Raw genomic sequence first — 17,901 nt, forward strand, 5'->3', positions numbered from 1 at the left:
CATCTTAAGAAGAAGTATGCATCACAGTGAGGGTGGGGGACTAGGCATCATTTAATGTCAGCTAGGCAACAACTCACTGAACCAGAGCACATGGAAAGAACCAACCATGGCTTTGCAGAAACACACATGCTGGGCTCTGTGTTGAAGAGGAAGAAGAAAGGCAAGGTGACCTAAACCAGGCAGGGGTAAGGCAGAGATACCTATAACCTTGCAAATATCTCTTTGTTGGAACACTGCTGGGCTCCTTAAACCTTTGTACTTCCTTACCACTGGAATCCACCGATGGGCTCTGCAAACCTGTGCCGAATCAGGAAAGTGGCAACAGCTTCAGCTACCTGGAAAAGGGAGAGATGTTCCAGGCCATGTTAAGGGTAGCAACGGGGTTCATCCTTGGAGGTCTGGTGGGCTTCTGTTGGAAGGTAAGGCTCTCTGGTGGACTCATGGGTCCTACAGTTCTGAGGAGCCTGAAATCAAAAGGACCTGCATCCTGGCAGGGCTGGGAGACTCCTCCCCACCCTTTGCCAGGGATGGGTCCAGAGAAGTCAAGAGGAATGATGTGAAGGCTTATTTATCCCCTTAGAGTTACAAAGCACTTTTTTCCTACAGGAGGAGCACATATTAATTCCTAACTGTGACTGTGGTTTAGGGAGCAGTTTCTACCCGATTATCCCTTCTACCATCTGGCTTTCGGGGGCAATGGAGAAGTAGAGCTTAAGATCTTAACCATAGAGCCCTGGGTGAAATAGCAGGGTGCCAGTAACTCCTCAGCCCATACACACAAAGCCAAGACCAGAAGCAGCTGCCAGGGAGAGGTCTGGGGAGCTGGTGGAGTCCCATCTGTGTAGGCCCCACAGCAGCTGCTGCAGGCGACACAGGCTGACTCAGAGGCTGGTTCTATCTTCTGTGAGACCCACAGTTATTCCACGTTGTCCTTTTACATTCATCTAGCACCAGACTCACCTTGTCTGGAGCGTCCTCATGGACTGCATGGCCACACTGGGGTAGGACCTGCATCTGGAACTTCCCTGGGGAAGATACAAACCAAAGCCACCTCAGGGACTAAAATGGTCCTCTCCTTACCACCTCTGCAGCCTCACAGGTCACTCCAGGAGGCCAGGAATCCCCCATCCCCTCCCTGCCAATACTCTGGACCCAATTACACCTAGCCTTTGAGGAGGATGGTAATACTTGAAATTGTAACCTTGAGCATATCATTTTCCCTTCACTTTTTCTTTCTACACCTATTTAGTATGCATTTACTTTGGGCCAGACACATAGAAACAGTTCCTGTATACACTACAGTCTAGTGGGAGAGCAAAACATAAAAACCAACATTTTAATGCAGCATGTAGTTCCTATGATAACACAGAGCATATGGAACTGGAAAAACACAGTATGGAACTGGAAAAACACAAGAAGAGGGGCTTTGCAATCAAATAGGGATCCAGGAAGGCTTCCCACACAGAAAAAATAACTTGCACAAAGAAAGAAGGATGAAATGGTATTTGCTCCTGAAAAGAAAAACTTTGGCATGGTGCTCATGAGAGTTAACAATGAGGCTGGAGAGGTAAGCAGGGACCATACCATTAAGGGGTTTGTAGGCCATGTTAAGGACTTCGAGATTTATTATTACAATAATAAGTTACCATTTGAGTGCTTAACTATGTGCCAGACACGGTACTAGGCACTTTCTCACACTGTCCTGTAGAACACTGTAAGCTCACAACTAATGTGACAGTTATTAAGAATGAACAGAAATGACTGATAAAGCAAAATCTCTAAGGAGACTAAAGAATACGGGACCCAGAGCTCCCACAGGTAGAAAGAGCAGACTCTCAGAGCCTCAGAATAAGGGAGTAAGCTCTGGAAGTCCTTCTGGCTATCACATTCTGGGATTCTTACCCCAGTTACACAGTGCTTTAAAATCTTTTTTCAAAATACTCATCTACCCATTTTTTAAGTTGATTCTCAAATTTACCCTATAAAATTAAGCAGGACAAATACTGAAATTCTTTTTTGAGATGATGAAACCAAGGCCTTGATTAGTGAAGTGATTTGCCCAAGGCCACTTAATTAGTCAGCAGAGGAACTAAGACCATTCCCTCCAGTAAGGTCCTGCTTATGCCCCTCTTCCTGCAGTAAGCTGCCGCTGGGTGCTCCAGCCTAGCCCCTTCTCCCCTGTATCTCCTAATGTACTACTGTTAATGCATTTAATGGATCCAAACACAGAGCAGCTTGTGCCCCTGTTGTTCTGTAAACTAATATCTATATGCCACTGGTGCTTGCCCCCCCAGGAGTGTGTCATTTCTATAAGAACAGGGCTAATATCATTACTTGCTCTATATCCCTAATAGGGCCCAACCCAGGGCTAGATATTAAATAAGCGCTTAGTAAGTTTTAGATGAATGAACGATTGAGCAAATAACCTGATAAAACTTACAACTCAAACCTTGATGACTGGGACTGCATTTTTCACTCCTCTTTGGAAGAGTGGGTATAAGGAATCAGGGAGAGCTCACACATACTAACAATGCTGTACCCAGTACACATAAAATAACATAATCATGGGTAATCCTCACAATTATTCTATGAGGTGGGCATATTTCCAACTCCATATTATTTTATTTATTTATTTTTGTCTGCATCGGGTCTTCGTTGCTGCATGCGGGCTTTCTCTAGTTGCTGCTACTCTTCATTGCAGTGCGTGGGCTTCTCATTGCGGTGGCTTCTCTTGTTGCGGAGCACGGGCTCTAGGCGCGCAGGCTTCAGTAGTTGTGGCATGTGGGCTCAGCAGTTGTGGCTCGTGGGCTCTAGAGCACAGGCTCAGTAGTTGTAGCACACGGGCTTAGTTGCTCCACGGCATGTGAGATCTTCCAGGATCAGGGCTCGAACCCATGTCCCCTGCACTGGCAGGTGAATTCTTAAACACTGTGCCACCAGGGAAGCCCCTCCCCACCAATCTTACAGATGAGGAACTTTAGGTTCAGAGAGCCTAAATCATTCACCTAAGTTGCACCATCAATGAGTGCTGGATTTCTAGGATTCAGTAACTAATTCAGCTGGTTTAAACAGTGCTGGGAAGGCTGTGGTTTGGAATCTGTGGTGATTTAGCCATTTCCTTTTGTTTTATGGATGTCATTACTCTCTATACATACTCATGGGATGCTTTGAAAGAGAAGGTGGTCTTGGCATAAACCTTACTGGGGTAACAGGAGGGATTTAATGAGGTATCAGGAGTGCCTCCTGGACACAATGAAGCCATCATTTATTTTACTTCACCCACATTTTCTCATTTAAACCTCACACAATTGAATTATTTCATTATCTCCATTCGATAGATGAAGAAACTCAGAATTAAGGAAGTCAGCAATCCACTCGGGCCACAAAACCAGTAAGAGTGATTCAAACCCAGGACTGTCTGCTTCCAAGGCTGGTGATCAACACTGATTCCAAATGCTATTCTAGTCAAGATTAACTGCTTTCAGATAGTATCAAGAGCTATGTCTGATTCTTCTGTGTGCCCAGCATCAAGCACAGGTCTTACACAGGTCTTTTCTTGCTTAGAAAAGGTTTGCTTAATTGAATTTATGGAAAAATGTCTAAGCTCAGAATAACCAACATCAGGACTTCCCTGGTGGCACAGTGGTTAAGAATCCGCCTGCCAATGCAAGGGACTGGGGTTTGAGCCCTGGTCCGGGAAGATCCCACATGCCGCAGAGCAACTAAGCCCGTGCGCCACAACTACTGAGCCTGTGCTCTAGAGCCCACGAGCCACAACAACTGAGCCCACATGCCACAACTACTGAAGCCCGCATGCCTAGAGCCCGTGCTCCGCAACAAGAGAAGCCAACGAAATGAGAAGTCCATGCACCACAACAAAGAGTAGCCCCCGCTCGCCGCAACTAGAGAAAGCCCATGTGCAGCAACAAAGACCTGACGCAGCCGAAAATAAATTAAAAAATAAAACAGAATTACCAACATCAGTGCCAAAAAAATCACATAGTCCCAGCCCATGGTCCTGCTCAAGGCCTCAGGACACTATGTAGCTGGGGGAAGGGAAGGGTATGGTATGAAGGTCTAAGGTCAGAGTTTGATAAATCATTCAGAGGCCTTTGAACAACTATTATCAAGGAAAATAGCCCCCTTCTCTGTGGAGAGCTTGAGGACAGCTCAAGGAACAGTCTGAGGGGCCCATGAAACATCCACGTAGAGATGTCCTGCAGGTTTGATACATGGAGAGGTATGAGTCAGATGTTTAGTTTTGGGAGTTATCAGGGTATAAATGAGAGCCATGAGATTGCCCAGGGAGAGTAAGTAGCAAAGAAGGAAGGTCAAGAACAGAATCTGCTTAAGCTTGAAACCTTGGCCTTGGAGTTAGCACCTCTTCTTCCTATAACCCAAAGTTGCCAGTGACTACTGACTTCACCTTCACCAGGCCTTTCATCTGTACTAAAGCCAAAAGCTTCCATGAAATTTGTTCCACTACCTCCACAGTCATCTAGCCAATACACCTGGACCTAAGCACAACATGTCACTTTCCTACTCATTATACCTCACAATCCTTGTGAGGTTGCCATCAATTTTCTCATTTTATAGACCGAGAAAACTAAAGCTAAGGCAGGTCAAGTAACTTGCCCAAGGTCAAAAAAATTAGCAGGAAGGAAGCAATACTCAAACGCATTTCTCAGAGCCCTTGCTTTTACCACCTCATTATGCTGTCTTCTAAATAGAGTTCAACCTTTTTCTATCTGGGTTATCTTGGACCTTTCCCCTTCCTAAGAATTCGAACAATAATAAAAATACTGATCAGTATTCAGAATATCTTTCACAATATGTATATTTACACAGAGTACTTTATAGTTTATAATGCCCCTTTCAAAGACATTGCCTCACTTTAATCCTTACAACTCTGAGGCATATGTGGTAGTATAATTCCCATTTTTAGATGGAAAATTTCCACATGACTCTGCCCATTTCTCTGCCCTCAGGGGACCTAGGAACATAATTTCTTCACAGCTTACCTTGCATTTGGCCAATAGTCAGATCTTTATCCAATCTATCAACACCTAGAACAAAATAAGAGAATCCATAAGTAGCTTGCTAGAAAAAAGCTGTGTGAAATAAGCTTTGCTGTTCAATAATGAAGTAAAAATTGCTAGAGTTGTAAACATGATGACATTCTCAATTCATGTTAATGCCAATCCTAACTCCCTGAAGGTATATTCTCACCACATGAAGCTTTCTAGGCTGAGGTTCCCCATAACCACTTTGCTTGTTTAAGCTGGTTTCTGAAAATAGGGTTTTACTTTTCAAATTTCCATTATACTCAGAATATCCTTATACCACTCAAGGAGAAGGACTTGGGCTTGACCAGGTAGAGGCCAGGCCAGAATTTGGCCATCCCAGGTGGATGCTTATATTTAGTTAGGTTTAGGGATTTGGCAAAGGGAGGAGAAAGGGCACAAATGAGTGAGGATTGTACTTCACTTTGGAAGTCGCTACCCATTTGGTAAATAGCTTTAACAAAGACATGCTGAGATGACAATATACATACACTGCTAGGGACTCAACTGTGTTCCCCCCAAATTTATATGATGAAGGCCTAATTCACAATGTGACCATATTTGGAGATATGGAAGTAATTAAGGTTAAATGAGGAAGTAATTAAGGTTAAATGCGGTCATAAGGGTAGGGCCCTCACAGGAGAGGATTAGTGTCCTTATAAGAATAAACAGCAGAGAGCTAGCTTGTTCTCGCTCTCTCTGCCATGTAAGGACACAGTGAAAAGGTGGTTGTTTGCAAGTCAGTAAGAGAGCTCTTAGCAGAACTCGACCAGTCTGGAACCCTTATCTCAGACTTCCAGCCTCTAGAACTGTGGGAAAATTAATCTGTTGTTTAAGCAACCCAGTCTTTTGTATTTTGTTATGGCAGCCCAAGCTGACTAATAAAAACACATACACACTTACCAGCCAGGAGCAGCAATTTCGGAATAGGACAACTAAGAAAGAGATTGGATAAGCCTCGGAACCAGCCATCCCAGTATTTTTCTGTTTTTGCCAATTCAATTCTCCAAGTGTAAGGATGGTCCTTCTTGGTCTGGAGGAATAAGAGCAAGTTTTGAGTCTCTGAGGGCAACCCCTGGAGGAACAGGATAAAAACTAGGTCCCTGGGAAAAGGAAAGGGAAGGAAACTAGCACATATTAAGAGCTTACCATGTCCCTGACATTTTAATATACATTTAATCCTTATAACAGCCTTGTAACATAGGTTATTGTTGTAATTTCCATGTTTAGATAATCAGAAGTTTACTTTTTACTTCTATTAGTTTCAATGAACCTAGGAAACTTTCTTAAGATCACAAACCTAGTAAATGGTAAGGCCAAGATTGAGCTTCTTATACTCATCTGGCAAAAAGAACACATCATCAGAAGAATAACTACAAAAACACATTGTAGTATGAAAAATGCTTACAATATAATATTAAGTGAAAGAAGCAGAGTACAACATGTCATCTAAGTTAGGATTACTAGTGGAAAAATATGGTACACTTTGGGAAAGAACTGGAAGGGAAAACTGAAAATATGTTGATTTGTTCATAGAACATGTTTTCTTATATTTTTATTTATGACAATGATATAATGTTCCTGCAATGGTAATTTAAAAAAGGAAAACTGACACAAATATGACAAAATGTCAGTATCTGTTAAATCTCGATATAAAGTAGATGGCACAGAGTATGCACTCATCAAATACAAGCTGAACAAATAAAAGGTTCTCTATACTTCTCTGCATCAAAATTGTGAAATATTATAACTGAAATAATTAGATGACCACATATCAACCAAAATATGAAAATCTAGAAGTGAGCATGAGACAGCATATATTGTATTAAAGATCACCACATGATTAAGATGTTCATACTACCCAAATGATCTGCAGATTTAACACAATATCAAAATCCCAATGGCATTTTTTGCAAAAATAGAAAAATTCATCCTAAAATTCATATAGAATCTCAAGGGACCCCAAATAGCCAAAGCAATTTTAATAAAGAAGAACAAAATTGGAGGACTCATGCTCTCTGATTTCAAAATATATTACAAAGTTACAGTAATCAAAACAGCATAGTAATGATATAAAGACAGACAAATAGAGCAATGGAATAAAAACTTCGAGAGCCCAGAAATAAACTCTCACATATACAGTCGAATGATCTTTGATAAGGATGCTGAGACTACTCAATGGAGAAAGGACACTCTTTTCAACAAATGGTGCTGGGGAAACTGGATATCCATAAGCAAAAGAATGAAGTTGGACAACATACAAAAATTAACTCAAATGGATTAAAACCTAAATATAAAAACCTACAACTGTAAAAGTTCTAGAAGAAAGCATCATGAAACTTTTCACGACATTGGACTTAGCAATGATTTCTTGGTTATGGAACCAAAAGCAGAGGCAACAAAAGTAAAAATAGATAAATGGACTATATCAAACTTAAAAACATTTGTGCATCAAAGAACTCAATCAATAGAGTGAAAAGGCATACCACTGAATGGGAGAAAATATCTGCAAGTCATGTATCTCATAAGGAGTTGATATCCAAAGGACATAAAAGAATTCCTGTAACTCAACAACAAAAAAATCAAATAACCTCATTTAAAAATGGGCATAGGAATTGAACAGACATTTCTCCAAAGAAGATGTACAAACAGCCGATAAGTACATGAAAAGATGTTCCAACAGCACTTATTATTAAGAGATCAGCTGCTGTGAACATGGGTGTGCAAATATCTATTCAAGACCCTGCTTTCATTTCTTTTGGGTATATACCCAAAAGTGAGATTGCTGGATCATAACGTAGTTCTATTTTTAATTTTTTGAGTAACTGCCATACCATGTTTAATAGTGATTGTACCATTTTGTAATCCCACCAATAGTGCACAATGGTTCCAATTTCTCCACGTCCTTGCCAATACTTGTTATTTTGGGTTTTTTTGGCAGTAGCCACCCTAATGGGTACAAAGTGATATTTATGGTTTTGATTTGCATTTGATTTGATTTGCATTGATCATTAATGATCACAAATGCTATATGAGTCCACTTATATGAGGTATCTAAAGTATAGTGAAATTCACAGAAACAGAAAGTAGAATGGTGATTATTAGGGGTTGGGGGAAGCGGGAAAGGGGAGTTGTTGTTTAATGGGTACAGAGTTTCAGTTTTGCAAGATAAGAAAATTCTGGAAACTGGTTGCACAACAGTGTGAATATATTTAATATTACTGAACTATACACTTTAAAATGGTTAAGATGGTAAATTTTATGTTGTGTGTGTTTTTTAACCACAATTTTAAAAAAAAGATCACTGGATGGGGAGTCAGGAAACTTGGATCTTCTAGATCTCACTAAACAACTCATTCTATTCTCTTCTATTAATATTTTCCAGACACAGGACACTTTGAAATGAACACTAATTGTCATTTCAACTTGGAACCTCAGCCTGTCCTACTGCATGCAGTGCTTCCCATTTATGAGTCATTTATAAGAGATCAGCTCCACAGAGACAGCATAATCTCACAAGCTGCTCCCAAATGCATACTAGATTTCATCCGCAAATACAACTCAATAATAAAAAGACAAATAACCCTATTTAAAAATGGGCAAAAGATATGAGGAGATATTTCTCCAGAGAAGATACATAAATGGCCAATAAGCACATGAAGACATGCTCAACATCAATAGTCATTAGAAAAATGTAAATCAAAACCACAGATATGAGATTCCACTTCATACTAGGATGGCTATAATCAAAAAGAAAGACAGTAACAAGTGCTGGCAAGGATACAGAAAAACTGGATCCCTCATACACTGCTGCTGCGAATATGAAATGATGCAGGCACTCTGGAAAACAGAATGGCTGTTCCTCAAATGAGTTACCATCCAGCAATTCCACTCACAGGTATATACCCAAGAGAATAAAAACCTATGCCCACGCAAAAATTTGTACTTGAATGTTTATATCAGCATTATTCCTAATAGACAAAAAGTGGAAATAACCCACATGTCCATTAACTGATGAATGGATTAAAAGTGTGGTCTATCAAAGTGGTTACCAGTGGCTTCCCTGGTGGCGCAGTGGTTGAGAGTCCGCCTGCCAATGCAGGGGACACGGGTTCATGTCCCGGTCCGGGAAGATCCCACATGCCACGGAGCAGCTGGGCCCGTGAGCCATGGCTGCTGAGCCTGCGTGTCCGGAGCCTGTGCTCCACAACGGGAGAGGCCACAACAGTGAGAGGCCTGCATACCGCAAAAAAAAAAAAAAAAAAAAGTGGTTACCAGGCCAGGGGCTGGAAGGTAGAAGAATAGATAGAAGTTGGTAAAAGGGTATAAACTTTCAATTATAAGATGAAAAAGGTCTGAGGATCTAATTAATATAAAACACAATTATAGTGACTATAGTTGACAATAACGTATTGTATAACTGAAATCTGCTAAGAGAGTAAACTTAAATGTCCTCAAAAACACACACAAAAAAGGTAAATCTGTGAGGTGATGGATGTGTTAACTCATTGAGGAGTATCCTTTCACAATGCATCTGTTCATCACATTGTACACTTTAAATATCTTACAATTTTAATTGGCAATTATACCTCAATAAATCTGAAAAAAAAGGTCTATCTATACAATGGAATATTATTCAGCCATAAATAGGAATGAAGTACTGATACATGCTACAACAGAATGAACCTGGAAAACATTATGCGATGGAATGGAAGTCATGGAAGATCACATACTGCATAATTCCACTTATATTAAATGCTCAGATTAGGCAAATCTGTGGAGACGGAAAGTAGATTAGTGATTGCCTAGATCTGGAAAGGACGGAGAGAAATGGAAAATGACTGCAAATGAGTAAGACATTTCTTTTAAAAGTGACGAAAATGTTCTAAGATTAGATTGTTGTGATGGTTGCACAACTGTGACTGTACTAAAAATCACTGAATGGTATACTTTGGATGAGTTACCTTTCAATAAAGCAGTCCGAAAAAGAGAGATTTATGCATAAAGGAATATCTCCTGGACAAGTGAAGTTTATTCCTTTAAGGATCAAAGCTTAAATGTTTTCCCTTTCTTTTCTGTATTTTAACCATTTTGTATTAGATTCTCCCCATCCCCAATAAAAATGTATAGCTTGTTTTCTTTTACAGAGCAGAGTGGATGCAACTGACCTCTTATGTATGCCTCAGGGTCATTTGAAACACAACTTTTTATATTGTGCTAAACAGAGATGCCCCTATGAAGCTTTGCCCGGTTTTTTGTGCTGTTGTTGTTAAGTTTAATTGGCATTATTAACATTTTCTCCATCATTTTAATTTATTTTTCCTTTGAGATATAACTGACATACAACATTGTTTAAGTTTACAGTGTACAACATGTTGATCTGATACATTTATATATTGCAATATGATTACCACCACAGTGTTACCTAACACCTCTAACATGTCATATAATTATCATTTTTTTGTGGTGGGAACAATTAAGATCTAGTGTCTTAGCAACTTTGAAGTTTATAATACAGTATTGTTGCCTATAATTACTGTGCTGTGCATCAGATCTCCAGGACTTATCTACTAGTTGCAAGAAGTTGTTGACTACTAGAGTTTCTCTGTGTCCTTCCTCAGGTGGAGACTGTTTAGCTATGCTCCTCATTGACTGATATGCCTCAGTTTGTCCTCCTAACAAAACTGCTGGAGTTCATAAAACCCCATACAATAGGCCCTATAAAAAATTATAAGGAAAAAATGAGTTGGAATTAAAAATCAGAGGATCTAGATGTCTTTTAGCACTAACATTTATATGTGACCATAAGCAAGTATCTGCATCTGAGTTGTAAAACAGTGTTAATATCTACAATGCAGAGGCAAAATGAGAACTAGAGATATTAATGTGAAGCATTCAGTATAGATCCTAGCACATAAAAGGTAAAACGTAACTGATAGTTTGTATCAGTCTCAAATCTACTAAACACTAATTGATTACCCTGAACAAATCTCTTCATCTCTGAGTCTCAGTTTCTATAGTGTTAACATGTGAGAAAAGGTCTCCCCTCGTCTCACAGAGTGTTGGAGGGCAAACTGATCATGCATTATTTATAATTTTGTAAACTCCAAAGAGGTACAAAGTATTATTCATTGATCTTAAGGATGACAAGAAGATCCTCATTAAATTAAAAATACTGTTTAAAAAAAATGCACCCTCTTCCTTGCTAACACTAGCATCTCCAAATGCAAAGGAATATGTGGTATACACCAAGTATACATAAGTAAGATTAGTAACATCTTACTAATTCCCTGTCATTAGTAAGATATTCATAATCCATCCCAGAAAGTCTATGGCTCACACTCACTCATCATTTCCCAGAAAAAGCACCCCTTCCCACTGGTGTCCTCAAATCAGTTGCTCAGCAAGTTCTCACAGAACACTCACTATGCACACAACCCTGAGCTATACGCTGAAGGAAATTCACACAGAACATCAGTTCCTGCCCTCAAAATACATAGGATATTTTTGTTGGGAGACAATTCTTATGTTATTAGAGGACACTGAATCTGCATTCTAGGGATGACTATAAGAAAACCATAATATTTTGAATGTGGCTTATGAAAATCAGTTCTATGACTTGGTCACAACTTCAGAAAAGCAAGTGCTAAGGTGTGTCCTACAGGCTCTCAGTGCTGTACTGCAGAGGGACTAATATAAACTGGGGTCAGAAAGCTTCCCCAAGGAGATACACCTTGAAAGATGGGAAGGATCTGGATAAGTTTAGGGTAGACTGGTACGAAATGGGATTTTCTCATGAGATAAATCACAGGAACAGAAGTACAGAGGTGAGAAAGGGCCTGATGAGAAAGCAGTCTGCTTGAGGGTAGGGTAGTACTGTAAGTTTTATGTTCCAATTTGTCAGAGCCATCAACAGTGCTTTATATCTTACAGTTAATCTAAGTATCTATTACGATGGTATCTTCGTCTCCTAAAATATCTAACGATGGACAAAAAGAACAATGTTACCTCCCTTTCGCACCTTACACACTTTTGAACCATTCCCTAACCCATCCTTCCAGGTGTATTCAGGCTTTCACCCACCTCCATGTCATCTTCCTTTTTCCTTTTGTTTACTGACTCACTTCTTTCTTCGTCTTCTTCTTCTTCCTCTATGATTCCTTCTACTATAGATTTGGAGCCTTCTGGACTTGTAATTCCTTCACACCTATGTTTTTTTAAAAAAAAAAGTGTTATCACACACCTCTCTTCTACACACAAATTACCTTAGAGATGCTGATATTTATGGCCTTTTATAATCAAATATTAGTTTAAACTTAACAGTGCTCCTGGGAGAAGGAGGGTGTGAAAAACGTGCATTTTAAAATGTACAAAAGTTGACCAGGACTGTGGAAGTCATCACCAATGTTTGACTATACTCCAAGGGCTGGTTCCCAGTTCCTGCAGCAATACTGACCCACAGAAGGGAGTAACCATTTCCTGAGGCATGGTGACAAGAGTTTTATTGGCGTTATCTTATATAATCCTCATAGCAATCCCATAAAGTAGCTCTGAAGAGTTAAAAAAATTGTCCAGGATCACCTAGCTCATGAGTGGATAAGCCTGGGAGGCAGATCCAGGCCCAATTAACTCTAAAGCATAGTGCTTTTCTACTGTACCCTGCCTGTAGTAGAACAAGGCTCAGATTGGTAAAGGGCCTCCACTTTTAATAAGCTGACAGAAACTGGCAATTACAGTAACCAGGGCCACTGGTGGTGTAGTGGTTGAGAGTCTGCCTGCCAATGCAGGGGACATGGGCTTGAGCCCTGGTCCGGGAAAGATCACACATGCCACGGAGCAACTAGGCCCATGCACCACAACTACTGAACCTGCGCTCTAGAGCCTGCGAGCCACAACTGCTGAGCCTGCGTGCTGCAACTACTGAAGACCATGCTCTGCAATGAGAAGCCACCGCAATGAGAAGCCCGCGCACCACAACGAAGAGTAGCCCTTGCTCAATGCAACTAGAGAAAGCCCGTGGGCAGCAATGAAGACCCAATGCAGCCAAAAATAAAAATAAATTAATTAATTAATAAAAAATAGATTAAAAAAAAATAACCAGGGCCAGATAAACCTTAGACATCAACACATCTGATGCAACCAATTATTGTTGTTTTTCATCTAAAAATATTATCTCTATTATGTAATTAGGTAGAAAAATTATTATAGGAACAGCTGGTACCATAATTCCTTTTAAAGAGAACTCGGAAAAAAATACATTGACAAGTGTTAAAGGTAAAACCTCAACAGCCTATGCAGCAGCTAGGGCCAAGGTCTGCTCTGCATGGTAATGTTATTTTGCCCTTGAAAAGGGAGAGAGAAAGGAGGAAAGGAGAGAGAACAAGCAAAACAAAAAGAGACTGGGATAAATTCAACGGTCAGTCAAGCTTCAGTGGTGGATTTTTAAGAATAACTTCTCCTTCTCGGTCTCCTCTATCAAACCTTCAGTGACCTGTATGTTCACAAGTGTTTTGTTAAGTGGGGGTTTTCTTAGGAACTTAGGGTGTCAAGTTTCACGTCTAGGTCAAAGTATCAAAGAAACAACATGTGCTTTGGGAGTGGAATGAGAGGTTCAAGAGAATTATACCTAGATCAAGAAGGGCAAGAAGGTTCCAGCGAATATCTATGTCACAATTAAAACACACAGACTCTTACATACATAGGTTTACATATTTAGAGAAAACAGCACGTGAAGTAAAAATTTACAAATCAGCGAACTACCTGCATACAAGCCATGTAAATTAACTCCCTTTCAAAATGCTTTACCACTGCTTAGACAAGTCAGATCTCAAAATATTTAAGCATTGAAAAGTGAGCAGCCTCACAGCTTATTTAAAACCTCTGCATTGTGCCTGCCAGATATTACTACGCAAATTTCCCTTTCCCTTTTTCCCTTTCGCTTTTTTCCTTTTCCTTTCCCTTTTCCCTTTCCCTTGAAGTCAAATACACGGGAATTTGAATATGAGCTCTATCATTCATTAGCTAGTGATCCCGGGAAAGTCACTTTACCTTTCTGAACTTCCATTTCCTCCCCTATAAAATGATAGTTACCTTGAAGAGGTATGGTAAGGATTAAATGAGATAGTGCAAATGAATGAATGAATGAATCTAGGTAGTGATCATCAATGGCTACTAACATTAAAAAAATAAAAGAGACAACCAGACCATTATGTGCCTCCTGATTGCAGTATACGATATCACCTATACTTGCAAACAAATAAACCAAAATAACAACAAACAAACCTAAGATTGATCAAACCTCTGATCTAACAATTTACAGAAAATACAGGGAATAAAGGAACATGTTAAATTACACCTTGAGGAATCAATCAGCAAATCTAGATTGTGGGAAGTTCTAAAGGGCAAACAACTAGGTTTCCGCAATAAATAAACTGCCAGGAAAAAAAAGAGAGAGAGAGAGAAGTGGAACCTATAGATTAAAGATACTTAAGAGATTTATCAATCAATTGCTATGTATTTACCCTATTATAATATTATAATTTGAACTAAAAAAATGTATGAGATAATCAGGTAAGTGAATACTAAAGACCTTTGATGATATTAAGGAACTGTTAATTGTTTTAGGTGTGACAGCAGTCTTGTGACTGTGCTTAAAGTGTCCTTACCTTTTAGAGCATGCCAAAATCTTACAGAGCAAATTATGTTTATCTGAAATTTCTTTCAATATATTTTGTCCTTAGGGGAAGTAAATAGGGGCACAGATGAAACAAGACTGTCCATGAGTTCATAACTGTTGAAGATGGGCAATGGGTACATTGAGGTTCATTATATTATTCTACTTGTGTATGTCTGAAAGATTTCCATTACCCAAGGTTTTAAATTTTACATAGTGTATATAAAATACCTTGCACAGTGCCTGGCAAATAGCAGGTATTCAATAATGCCATTATCATTTTCATCAACTCTTGTGCTGTTTGTCCTGGTGGGCAACATTTTCCCAATTCACCTAAAGTTTATTTTGTGACTATATAGCAATACCCAGGACTGATGTAACCCTATCTAGGAGGATCAATTGGGCTAAATAATCTTAGCTCTACCTTAAAATCTGGCTTTCACCCAGGCTATGCGGAAGCTTTTATAATATAATTTCCTTACAACCAGGTTTGGCTTAGAAGGAGACTCTTATCAGAATAAAACCATATACTGGCACAAAAACAGAAATATATATCAATGGAACAGGACAGAAAGCCCAGAGATAAACCCACACAGATACGGTCACCTCATCTTTGATAAAGGAGGCAAGAATACACAATGGAGAAAAGACAGCCTCTTCAATAAGTGGGGCTGGGAAAACTGGACAGCTATGTGTAAAAGAATGAAATTAGAACACTTCCTAACACTATACACAAATAAACTCAAAATGGATTAAAGACCTAAATGTAAGGCCAGACACTATCAAATTCTTAGAGGAAAATAGGCAGAATTTATGACATAAATCACAGCAAGGTCCTTTTTGACCCACCTCCTAAAGAAATGGAAATAAAAACAAAAATAGGGTTTCCCTGGTGGCGCAGTGGTTGAGAGTCCGCCTGCTGATGCAGGGGACTCGGGTTCGTGCCCCAGTCCAGGAAGATCCCACATGCCACGGAGCGGCTAGGCCCATGAGCCATGGCCGCTGAGCCTGCGCGTCTGGAGCCTGTGCTGCTCCGCAGCGCGAGAGGCCACAACAGTGAGAGGCCCGCATAGCACAAAAAAACAAACAAACAAACAAAAAAAATAAATAAACAAATGGAAACTAATGAGACTTAAAAGCTTTTGCACAGCAAAGGAAACCATAAACAAGACGAAAAGACAACCCTCAGAATGGGAGAAAATATTTGTAAATGAAGCAACTGACAAAGGATTAATCTCCAAAATATACAAGCAGCTCATGCAGCTCAATATCAAAAAAAAAAAAACAACCCAATCCAAAAATGGGCAGAAGACCTAAAAAGACATTTCTCCGAAGAAGATATACAGATTGGCAACAAACACATGAAAGACCACTCAACATCACTAATCATTAGTGAAATGCAAATCAAAACTACAATGAGGGCTTCCCTGGTGGCACAGTGGTTAAGAATCTGCCTGCCAATGCAGGGAATACAGGTTCAAGCCCTGGTCTGGGAAGATCCCACATGCTGTGGAGCAACTAAGTCCATGAGCCACAACTACTGAGCCTGCGCTCTAGAGCCCGTGAGCCACAACTACTGAGCCCACATGACACAACTACTGAAGCTCACGTGCCTAGAGCCCAGGATCCGCAACAAGAGAAGCCACCCCAATGAGAGGCCCACGCACTGCAACGAAGCGTAGCCCCCACTCATCACAACTAGAGAGAGCCCATGTGCAGCAACGAAGACCCAACGCAGTCAAAAATAAATTAAAAACAAAACAAAACTACAATGAGGTATCTATCACCTTACACCGGTCAGAATGGCCATCAAAAAATCTACAAACAATAAATGCTGGAGAGGGTGTGGAGAAAAGGGAACCCTCTTGCACTGTTGGTGGGAATGTAAACTGATACAGCCACTATGGAGAACAGTACGGAGGTTCCTTAAAAAACTAAAAATAGAACTACCATATGACCCAGCAGTCCCACTACTGGGCATATACCCTGAGAAAACCATAATTCAAAAAGAGACATGTACCACAGTGTTCACTGCAGCACTATTTACAATAGCCAGGACATGGAAGCAACCTAAGTGTCCACTGACAGATGAATGGATAAAGAAGATGTGGCACATATATACAATGGAATATTACTCAGCCATAAAGAGAAATGAAATTGAACTATTGGTAGTGAGGTGGATGGACCTAGAGTCTGTCATACAGAGTGAAGTAAGTCAGAAAGAGAAAAACAAATACCATATGTTAACACATATATATGGAATCTTAAAAAAAAATGGCTCTGAGGAACCTAGGGGCAGGAGGAATAAAGATGCAGACATAGAGAATGGACTTGAGGACACAGGGAGTGGGAAGGGTAAGCTGGGACAAAGTGAGAGAGTTACATGGACATATATACACTACCAAATGTAAAACAGATAGCTAGTGGGAAGCAGCCGCATAGCACAGGGAGATCAGCTCGGTGCTTTGTGACCGCCTAGAGGGGTGGGATAGGGAGGGTGGGAGGGAGACGCAAGAGGAAGGAGATATGGGGATATATGTATACATATACCTGATTCACTTTGTTATACAGCAGAAACTAACACACCATTGTAAAGCAATTATACTCCAATAAAGATGTTAAAAAAATAATAATGAAACCATAGCTGCCAGCACTAGAGTGAACACTTAATTTAACGTCCTTTCTCTGGTATTCTTCACCTTTTAACACCTACAGTTGTGCTAATAAGGTAATCCAGTATTATATAGAAGACATTATTTGGCTTTGGGATTTCTTCAAAAAAGAAAGAAAAAAAGAAAATCTATATAGCTGGCCCTAATGAGCTCACTTATAAAAATTATCTACAATAATGAAGGCATTCACCAAGATGGTAGAATAGGTATATGACAATAAAAGCAATCTGTAATTCCCTCACCATGTTTCAGCCTCTAACCAGCCCAAGGGGGCAAAATAAGACCTACTGTTTGACTTGGCCAACCATTGAGACACGGGCAGACTCCAGATTTCGAATCTGGCCACTCTTCACACTAGAAGAGAACAGTGAGACAGGAGAGAGGAGGTTATTCAGCAACCATCTTATCATGTCACCAGGGTCAAATCAATAATTCTGCAGATTCTGTGCGATCTACTAAAAAGGTGTGGTTACCAATGTAGCTTACCATGGAG

The 17,901-nt window shown here is 40.0% G+C and overlaps 1 protein-coding gene across 2 annotated transcripts in view; it reads right to left on the minus strand.

Moving 5' to 3' along the window:
* PPME1 (protein phosphatase methylesterase 1) overlaps positions 1 to 17,901 on the minus strand; it is a 96,213-nt gene that overhangs the window by 21,888 nt on the left and 56,424 nt on the right. For both annotated transcript variants that reach the window (XM_060018287.1, XM_060018286.1), the window contains exons 8-13: positions 17,697 to 17,762; positions 12,147 to 12,270; positions 5,967 to 6,096; positions 5,022 to 5,066; positions 961 to 1,025; positions 268 to 335 (exon numbers count right to left, since the gene is read on the minus strand). In XM_060018287.1, the coding sequence (XP_059874270.1) occupies positions 268 to 335; positions 961 to 1,025; positions 5,022 to 5,066; positions 5,967 to 6,096; positions 12,147 to 12,270; positions 17,697 to 17,762 (498 nt within the window). The remainder of the gene's footprint in view (positions 1 to 267; positions 336 to 960; positions 1,026 to 5,021; positions 5,067 to 5,966; positions 6,097 to 12,146; positions 12,271 to 17,696; positions 17,763 to 17,901) is intronic.

Source organism: Delphinus delphis, chromosome 8 (assembly GCF_949987515.2).
Source record: "Delphinus delphis chromosome 8, mDelDel1.2, whole genome shotgun sequence".
Classification (NCBI taxonomy): Eukaryota; Metazoa; Chordata; class Mammalia; order Artiodactyla; family Delphinidae; genus Delphinus; species Delphinus delphis.